The sequence below is a fragment of the Wolffia australiana genome, chromosome 13, assembly GCF_029677425.1.
Source record: "Wolffia australiana isolate 7733 chromosome 13, ASM2967742v1".
Lineage (NCBI taxonomy): Eukaryota > Viridiplantae > Streptophyta > Magnoliopsida > Alismatales > Araceae > Wolffia > Wolffia australiana.
The window spans coordinates 2,720,262-2,730,322 of NC_135847.1; the positions used below are offsets into that span (position 1 = coordinate 2,720,262).

General features: G+C 44.3%; 1 protein-coding gene across 2 annotated transcripts; it reads right to left on the reverse strand.

Moving 5' to 3' along the window:
• Positions 1–236: 236 nt before the first annotated feature.
• On the reverse strand, positions 237–10,061 carry FAB1C (FORMS APLOID AND BINUCLEATE CELLS 1C). 2 transcript variants are annotated; one of them, XM_078584669.1, is made up of 12 exons: positions 8,500–10,061; positions 7,615–8,412; positions 7,326–7,479; positions 6,291–6,635; positions 5,369–5,911; positions 4,714–5,045; positions 4,484–4,610; positions 4,235–4,396; positions 3,313–4,161; positions 2,001–2,378; positions 1,642–1,908; positions 237–685 (listed from the first exon to the last, which is right to left on the reverse strand). In XM_078584669.1, exons 1-12 carry the CDS (start codon positions 8,793–8,795, stop codon positions 431–433), a joined length of 4,506 nt encoding a protein of 1,501 aa, XP_078440795.1. In that variant the 5' UTR covers positions 8,796–10,061; the 3' UTR covers positions 237–430. The 2 variants fall into 2 exon arrangements, with proteins under 2 accessions (XP_078440795.1, XP_078440794.1); XM_078584668.1 differs by having other exon boundaries at positions 2,001–2,411.

Genomic DNA, 10,061 nt, shown 5'->3' on the forward strand with positions numbered 1-10,061 from the left:
GGTGGAATTTGCATCGAAGAGAGCAGACTAAAGATGGCAATGGATCGTTGTCGTATTGGATAAATCTCAATGTGGCAAACATCCATTATTTGTGGAGAGCCTGCCTAAGCTTCTTGGGTTATAGATTGAAAGATGGTCAGAACAAGCCCATGGAAACCTACCCTTTCATTTCTTGGTGCCTTACATTAGATTTGATATGACAGGCAGACTAAAAAGCAAAGAGAGATGGAAAAGCATTGTTTAAGGACCATTTAATTGCTTGTAATGTGTTCATCAGGGCATAATTTACCCTCTATTACAAGCAAGGAGAAAGGGGCTAACAGAATAATGATTTCCCTAACTTACAAGGAATGACTTCTCTCTTACTAACAGAACAAACCCAAAAAATCTTCTAAAAATTCTACAAATTTTGTTTTCTTGTGATCTTCTCTCAGGGGAGCCACTGGTCAGGAACGGTGAGGAAGTAAGAACACATGGCCTTCCTGAACCTCTTCTTATATTGTTTGGGAGAAATGATGGTTGGGGAAGCATTGGTGGGCCCACCAAGTATGCCAGATGCTTTGACCCAAGTTTCCAGGTGCTTGTCCCAAGTGTATTGCCTTAGAAAGTCGATGATTCCGATGACGAGCTCCTTTTTCTCCTGGTCAATGCCCACAAGCAAGGAGTAGTCCATGACGTGAACCATCTGCGGAAAAACAGGATAGAATAATCAGACTGTGATGAAGGTTTGTTGTCACTGAAATGAGAGATCATGAAGCGATTTGAGTTGTTTCTACTCTTTTGTATAAAATAAATGTCCAGCAACATGGAGTCTTTTCATTTTTTAGGCACCAAGGATGAAGTTTTTTTAAAATTTGGATTGAGAGATACAATGAAAGAGAGAGAAAATCCTCTTCGGGGTATTTCAGTCTTTTGCACATGGGCTATTTCTCAATAAATGTAGTTAGTGCTTCCCCAAGGGATCAGACAAGAAGTAATCATGAAAGTAGTTTTGAGATCCTATCGAAGAGAGCACAGGCAATGTTTGCAGACAACGACGAAAATCGACATCACCATCCTAACCCATCATCATCCCCAGCTCGAGTGACTATACAACTTCATCATTGTCATTGCCATCCTGCTGGAAGAAAATGCTAATGATGGTTTCCCCTCTTTCAACGTCTAAGTGAGGTTAACAGTGGAAGAGTGATGAGAGCAAATGACAAGACACTATCAACATCATCATCCTACCTGCCAAATAGAGATGATGGTAATGATAATGTTGTTACTGTCATAATCGACCTAACGAGGACCAAAGACAGGGATGATGACGGCACATCATCACCATTAGTAAATAGCAAAAACTAGGCACAGGCACCAATCCAGACATTTTCTCATTTGGGTTCTTCTTCCTCTCTAACTCTTTACAATATAGGAACCCTGTTCGATGGAGATCTAAACCAGTGGAGATCTCAATCGAAATCACAGTGGCAGATCACTTTTTTCCAAATGGGAAGATCACAGTCACATCAGCCACTTTAATTTATCTTCTAATGAAGACTCTATTAAAAGATTATACATTTTTGCCATATTTTAAAAAAGACGGAGAATAGAGCAGAACAACTTAAGATTCATCAGAAAGAAGAGCACAGAGTGGGTTACCGCAAGAAAGGAGGTATCATTCCATATAGCTCGTTCCAAGCTTCTCTTGGCCTTGCTGCCAAGGAAAATTGGATCTGAGCGCAGCGACTCAACCAGATTCAAATCCAGCATGACCTTGTTCCTCCCCTTGCCATCAGCATTGTAGCGGGAGCGAGAAGAGCCCTTAAGGTCATAAACCCTAGAAATATTCCTTCCAAACAAAAGATTTTCAATCACCATCAAGTCCATTCTCACCTCCCGTCCCCCTTTCAGACTCTTAATCCCCACCTGATAAAGCAAACACCATTGTCCACTTCAGTAAAAGTAATAAAGGTCCCCACTGTATAATAACCTTTGGAATTATACTGATGCTGGCTTACCTGGTAAACCCCCAGGATCTTGGCAAGGCAAGTGGGACTTCCGGAGGTGATTGACTCCATCATGTACTTGAAGTACTGAGGTGCAAAGTCTTCAAAGGACTCCAGCTCTGTTCTTGTAACCTGTTTGATGATGAATCTTTCGTCCATGGACTTGGCAAAGTAGACATTGCTTTTCCCTCCCTGGGCATCCCACTGCCGGCACCGGCTGAGTGATCGGATGAAATCCAGCATGTTTGGGCAGCATTTCTTCCGAAGATCATCAAACTCCTTGGCAAAGTAACAGGTCACTGCAAACCTCGCCCTCTCCGCAGGGATTGAAGACTCATCGACAAAGGAGAACTTGAAATGTGGCTGCTTACTATCCAAATAGATATTCCCCTGAGAAAACAGCGCCTCCTCTGAGCCATAATACTGGTAGGTATGAAAATCAAACTCATATCAGACAAGTTCATTACATAGAAGAAACTCAGTCACAGAACAGTAGGGTTCGGTACCCTATAATATCATTGTCAAAGTCATCTACAGTCTCAAGGGAGGACACAAGGACATTGACAAAGAGTCTCCTGAATGGTTGATATTGCCAGTCGACAATAGCGCCAACATCAAGTCAGAGTCAATCACAGTCATCATGTTGACTATGATACTGACCTTGACTTATTTTGGATGTTGACGACGATGATGACAATGTAGACCATCAATACATCAAATGTCCTTCTTGATATCCCTCTTGCAAGCAGTAGGGTTTGGCACATCAATTCCACGATGGCAAAACATTGACAGTCTGACGTTGATGGTTTGTCAATGTTAACCATTGACAATGGTGACAATGGTGACAATGGCTGCACCCCAAGGATGGTTGCCATCCATGTTAATGTTGCCAGCCGTTGACGCTGACAATGCCACCGGCAAATCGTCAACCACTAGTCTATGTCGAGATCAACATAGCACGTCAGCATCATTGGGACAAGCCAAATCTAACAAGACAATACAGAAATTTTAGCCACTACTAGATCAAATCTCCTTGAGAACCCTCTTACAAGCAATAGGGTTTGGCACACCCAGTCGACGATGACAAGATGTTGACAGTTTGACGTTAATGGAGTCAACCATCACAGGCATCATTGTCATCATCAACAGAGCATGGGAATGAAAACTTTCTGTCAACATCATCGTCATCGTCAATGATGGCAGTTGACGTTGATGGTTAACATGATATTGATTGATCCTAATCACCGGAGGTGGAGTGTACATTTTAATCTTCAATTTTTTTTTTTTAATTTACTTTAATTGAATAGACAGGATAGAAAGTTACCCCGTTTTGGACATCCTCTAAGCTCAGATTCCACAAGTCTTTGATCTGGTCCTTCTCTCCCGAGTCTGAGCTGCAACTGATGAAATCCAAGTAATCCTTGGAACTGAGAGCATAAGCAATAACGCTGCTGGGCTCCTTATCATAGACAGCAATGACTACATTATGCGGCCCAGTCTGAGGGAGCAGAAGTCTGGCGCCATCCCTCACCATCTTGCCCGTCGAGGATATGTGGAGAGGCAACCGGCCAAAGAGGAACTTCAGGTTTTCAATACCGCCAGTGGAATGGTGAGAGTAAGCCCTCTGGAAGCTAGAGGAGACTGGATCACTGATGAAGTCCCCTAGCCTCGGCCGGACACTCAACGAGGAATCAAAGGAGTAGACCCTGACAGGGGCCATTGTCGTGTTCCTGTGGTCATTGACATCAGCCAATGGCGACCCATTCAGGGACTTACTCGATCCTGCCCATGCAGAGTCAATCCTGTCAGTCAAGCTTGACCTTGGAGAGGATGAAATGGGCGACTTCTCCGTAGTCGCACTTCTTTCGTCTTCATTGCAGAGCAAGTCAACTGTGTCTGACTCTTTCGGACTGGCAAGAGGTGAAAACTCAAATCTTCGGTTAACGGGAAATGACCCACTCCTCTGCACCAGTCCATTGTGAACTGAGACCTCCAAGAGGTGAACATTGATCTCGGAGGAGGAGCTATTGACCTTAGAGTCTAAGAGGTAGATCCTCCGATCCCAGACATAGGAATCAATGAGGAGAGCGCGTTTGAGTTGATTCAGCTCGAGTATGTCCGAGCTCTGATGATCTAGCACAGAGCTCTCCTGATTAGCTGACCGGAGGAAGATCTGTTGGTGAATGAAAAGAATTGGTTAACAGTCCAAGAAGAAAGCAGTATTTTTCTCTTTAATGCGCACGTACATCATATTTATGTCTTTCGTTTTGAGCCAAGTCTTTCAGCTCTGTTAGAAGATTCCGAAGGCTTCCCTTTGATGCTTGATCGACATAAGTCACAATCTTATGTTCAATACCGTTAAGCACATCCAGCACTTCCCCAAATAGAAGATCCACCTTCATCGCGATCTGTAATAATATCGGAATTTGCAACATGAGAAAATTTTTCCATATCACTTAAAATTCATGAAAATGTCATATTGGATAGATATATACCTGTCCTGCCTCTCGTTTAAACCATTCTTGATGGCGCTGCGATGCAAATTTTAGCACAGATGACGGCAAATGGACGGACAGGATGTTCACTGGAGAGTAATGAATAAATGCAACCATGTTGCCAAACCTGCAATCACATTGGCCTCAACAAAGATCAAGAGGATGATCATCACGTAAATGAACTAGATGATGTTGCTGCTGATGACGATTCCTGAATCAATAATAATTACCCGAAGAAACGAAGGCAGTCTTTCTGAAGAGAATGTCCACAGCTTGCAACTCGGTTTGCGATAGTCTGATTAGAAAAACTGAGCTCCAAGAACTTTCCAAAAGAGAGCCCCCAGGCCGCATCAGACATCACCACCCTCCGTGTGGCAGGAGGGACTCCATCCTGGTGATCGCATCGAAGGCATCGATGCCACATCCATATCCGACCATCGGATTCACCTGGTAGCTTTGCCGACATGAGCCGTTTGATGCTTATCGTGAGACTACCATGCTGATGGATGAAGCATCTGACATGGGTTTCTGGTGGCTCTCCGCAGCATCGGCACACGAAAGTCTGCGCAAAACCTAGATCAGCTCGAGATAGAGTATTCATGCAAGTGTTTGCTGAATATGACAAAATTTTCATTGTCATCAAAAACCCGTCATCATCATCTTCATTGTCATTGTCCACATGTACATATCTTGTCAAAAAATGGATTAGGATGATGATCATCGTCTCTCATCATCTGAATTAGGAAAGTACTGAGAGGTGATGAGAACATAAAATCGTCAGAGTCATCAATACTTGCAGGCGAGAGAGGATGACAATGACCATGATGATTCATCATTGGTGACAGATAACATACTCATGGGACAGAAGAAAGAAAAATTGATTACCTGATCAAACAAGTCATCCCGGAGGTACCTCCCTAGAGGTTTATCCGAATTGCCATAGAACTTAATGCGGAGGAGTTTTGATCGTTCACAAATTATTCCCCGGGAGACACAGCTGCTCGATAAGGAAACTAGGATGCTCTGATGGCTTTCAGGAGCAGTGGCATGGTCACCAGAAGGAGAGCCAAGGGCTCCCTCTTCCTGAACTTCTCCCTTGTTCACTTGAGGCTTTTTATCTCTATAAAAATCATGAATATCTTCTGGTATGCCAGCAGCTTGCTCTAGAGATGAGACAGAAGGGCAAAGCCCTCCTTTCTGGGCCCAAGCTGAAGCAGGAAAGGTGCCTGCGGGAGAATTCAAGGCGACTGAAGCTGAATCAGCCGCTGGTCGGCATATTTGAAGATTCGGCGGCGACTTTGGGAGAGCTGCACCGGAGTCTGCAAGGTATGATGTTTCCAAAGAGAGATGATATGCAGCAAAGCTGGCATACAGAACAATGTTCTTCATCTTCTTCAACTCCTCAAGATTTGGGCCCTTCAAGAGGACCTACAGAAAAATTAAGGTCATTCATTGAGTCAATCTTAAAAGGTGGCGACATTAGCACAAAATAATTGATAATAATAAACAAAGAAACAAAAGAAATTTTAAGGAAAGCAAATTCAGAGATCATTATGTTTGAGGAATAATTGGATATGATGTACATAAAACCGGGGCAACCAGTTTGGCTAAAGAGACATGAAATCGAAGCACAAACTCTGAATTCTTAGACTCTATTCGAACTTTAAATGTAATGGAGTTTTAATGAAACTGCGAGTGAATTTAAAAGGCCAAATCTAGGAAGGATCAACAAAAGCATCTTATTTCAAAAAAATAGCATCATAATGAATTCATTCGCCTAGAAAAGTATCTAAGAAATGCTGATTACCGTGCATCCACGATGTCTTGGACAACCTTCAAAGAACATTAGAGTTTTGCAGGGCTTCTTACACGGGAGATTCCCAGCCAAACCCTCTTCACTTGTCCTTTCAACGCGGAAAATCTCACAGTGGCCCAACCTTGAAGAGGCTATTGCATCCACAGAGGGCAAGATTCGGGCACCAGTGCACCTGGCTATCCTCTCTAGAAGTGGCCTCTTCACATTCAAAACCAAAGATATTTCCTTTGCTAGCAGGTACTCCTGTGCATATGATGAGACGCTCTTCTCTACCAACAGCACATTTGGCCTGAGGGATTCAATCTTTGCAACAGCCATCTTTAGATGATCAATCTCCTGCAGAAAAACCCAGCTCAGATAACAACAGATTTTTTTACCATCCTCAACCCTATAAGGGATATTTTGACGCTTTCAACGCTTTCAAATTCCCTATAAATACTCATAGTCTTTCCCAAAAGAAGGCAGCCAAGGACTTGGTTGAATAGAGACTAGGAGATATCCCAGATTGTTGGCATACGGTGTGTTATCTGTCTGTAGCCTCCCAAACTAATCCTCAATGGAATCGGACAGGTCATCTGGGGATGAAGACATCGACATTCAACAGTCATCCTCATTGTTGAGGATGACGCATGTAATGATGATGAACATAAGGATGAGGATGAGGATGAGGACGACAACTAGTCGAAAGGAGGATGACACTGATGGAGTTCACCACTGGGAGACGATGATGTCGTTATGAATAAGGACAATGAGTGGACGAAAATGAATAAAATATCATAGCAATGTAACTCATACAATTGTGAAAATTATGGTCACTAATTTTCACAAAAATGAGGGCAGTGAAGGACCCAGTTGAATAGATACCAGGAGATTCTCCTAGAGGGGGCACAGGCACCAATCAGGGACTGTTGTCACTTCGAGTTTTCTTTCACTCTATTTCCCTTCCAGAGTCATTACCAATGGAGACCTACCGAGGTCTCCATCAGATTCCAGGGATCAAATGACTAAGAGGTGCATAACAAATACCTGTTGTAAAATATTTTCTAAAGATGCCAGCTTGCTTGAAACCTTCTGATATTCCAGCGCACCAGCTAAAAGCAGCAACCTTGGGTTCTTGTGTTGAGAAATCATTCTCTTGTGTTTCACATTTTTTGTGCAGACTACTCCTTTCACCAGCAAACTGGAGGAGAAAATGAAATGATGAGATCAAATCATCCAGAAAAGAGGGCCTTTCGCATAATGCTGAAAAATGGCAATTAAATTAAACTTTACAATTGAAACATCCATGATATCAAATTCAACAAAAACAACCCACCTTTCCCTAGGCCGGCCAGATGGTATGCATTTGACCTTCACATAGTCAGCTGGATCCATGCTAGCCCCTCGAGTCGTATCAGGCCTCACAAAACTTGCAGCCTGCCAAGCAAGTGAAGAAACCACATCCAGCCAGCCATCTTCCCCATCCCTGATCCCAGAAGGTATATCTTCCCCCCTGAGCAACTGACAAACTAAAGCCCTGAAGTGGCCATATGCAGAAGTTCGAAGAAGTTCCTTTTGGACATCATGTGATCTCTCTCTCATCGAGAAACTGCAGTTCCCATCATCATTACCATCGTCGTCCTCGTCCTCGTCCTCATCATCAGGGCCACCATCATTGTTGCCACTGCCGCCACAGGGTCTGACGGATGGCTGGATACAGCCGAAAAGACTTCCACCATCTTCATCATCATCACACACAAAATAGTTACTCTCGGCGTCATCGCCCTCATCTTGCGGAGGCGGTGGTAGCCAAAGCCGGCCATCATTCTCAATGTCGAAAAGCTTCAAATCCGCAAGGTCTTTGCCGGCCAGGTGTGTCAATTTCTCTTCCCCTTTGACTGTTTCAGATGGTCTGAAATCATCCAGGGGTTCATGAACACTGTCAGGGCTGTCCAGGGGACTTGGGCTCTGGCATTTAAAACTGTAAAACTCATTCCCAGCACTACAACCGCTGGAATCTACATCAGAGGCATCCTGAGAGAACAGGCTACACGGGCTACGTAGGCTCTTCTCAGGGCCCTCTCCATTGTCATTACAATCATCGTCGTCGTCATCATCATCATCATCATAGCTCCTGCAATAGTAAATCATGCGTCGATCAATTAAACCCCAAATTAAAGAGATGTTAAATATGTGTTAATAAGGTAGCAGCAGGGCAGACCTTATGGAGCAGTGAAGAGATGGTGGGGAGAGCTGGTCATGGGGAGAAGCCAAGGAGTGTGCTCTCTCTCTTCCATCCTTGACCTCTGCGTCGGAGACCAGTGATCGAAGACAGAGTTTGCAGGCTGAGGATGGAGCTGGAGACATGCACTGGGCACAGAGAATAAGGCTGCAAGCTCGGCAACGAACCACCAGTGGGCTTGAGAACAAACCATGGCAGAGCTGACACAAGAACAAACCAGACATTCCTGAATTGCCCAGCAAACCAAGAGCTGATCTTCCCTTGGTAACTCCCATAAATCAGAAAACTGCTCACAAAAACCTGCAGCTTCCACTCTCCAGTTGATTTCTACTTCTCGGTGGAAATTTCCCAAAAACTGTAAAAATGTTTATGTATGTATCTATAGGCGATCTTGCAGGCTCTCTAGGGAATCACAAAAAATTTTCCCCCAGGAGCACACTGCAGCCCCTATTTACACTTAACCTAAGAACCCAAGAACAAGAAGAAGCAGATGATAATGAGGGCGAAACAAATGGATGTTCCAGAGACTAAGGCACTGCCCAGAAACCTTTTATTCCACCACACCCATCAGAAATCAGTCTCATCGTTAACATCTAAGAACCCAAGAACAAAAGAACAAGATGAAGATGATGATGATGACTTCAGAGACAAAGGCACTGCCCAGAAAGCATTTATTCCCCCTAAGCTGCAGAAATCGGTCTCGCCATTAACATCAAAGAACCCAAGAACAGAAGAAGATGATGATGATGAAATCCGGCCAAGAACATATCAATAAGAAGATCCAGCATCTGAGAACATCGCCATGGATAGCAAGAAAGGAGATCTTAATGGAAAAACTCAGAGAATAAAGAAACCATGGAGAGGAAAGGTAATGGATGGCAGAGGGAAAGAAACGAGCATACGTCTGTTGGGCAAACGGGGGTCTACGATGGCGTGCAAAGGAGGAGGAAAAGAAATGGAAGGAGAGGGGCACAACACGCTTTTCTCTCTCTAGAACTCCTGGGTTCCTTGTCGAGACCGCCCTTCCCCAATCCTCTTCTTCCTGTGGGAGACTTTGGGCGGGGAGAACAGAGAAAAGAGACTTGAGATTTACTATCCCCCCGCCACCATTTGCTTTGCTCGGAGATACCCACAAACCAAAATCAAAATCCAAGTGTGCCCAGATGGAAATGAGAGAGAAAATGGGGCCAGAACCCTCTTCTTTCTACGGTAAATCTCCCACCCCACTCTCTCTCTCTCTCTCTACACGTCCCCACCCACCAGCTTCACTAAATCACAATCTCCCCACCGCCATTTGCCTCGCTTGAAGCTACCCAGAAGACGAAAACGAAATCCACGCGTGCCCAGATGGAGATGAGAGGGGATCAAAGGCGGATATCAGCCAAACTCTCCTCTTTCAAGGGGGTAAATCTTCCACCGCGCTCCCTCTCTCCATCTCCCTCCCACCGGCGTAGGACCCAGATGAAGAAATCTAGAGAGAGAAAGAGGGGACAAGAGAGAGAACGAGACGGAGGCTTGTTTGGTGTGCCGAAAGCAGTGTA

What these genes read in the sequence shown, in the direction of transcription:
- FAB1C (XM_078584668.1), bottom strand. Translation starts at nt 8,795, where the DNA reads ATGGGAGTTACCAAGGGAAGATCAGCTCTTGGTTTGCTGGGCAATTCA. An exon ending in TAGAAAATATTTTACAACAG is followed by an intron (nt 6,636 to 7,325) that starts GTATTTGTTATG and finishes GTTTTTCTGCAG; the next exon opens with GAGATTGATCATCTAAAGAT. An exon ending in ACGAAAGACATAAATATGAT is followed by an intron (nt 4,162 to 4,234) that starts GTACGTGCGCAT and finishes ATTCACCAACAG; the next exon opens with ATCTTCCTCCGGTCAGCTAA.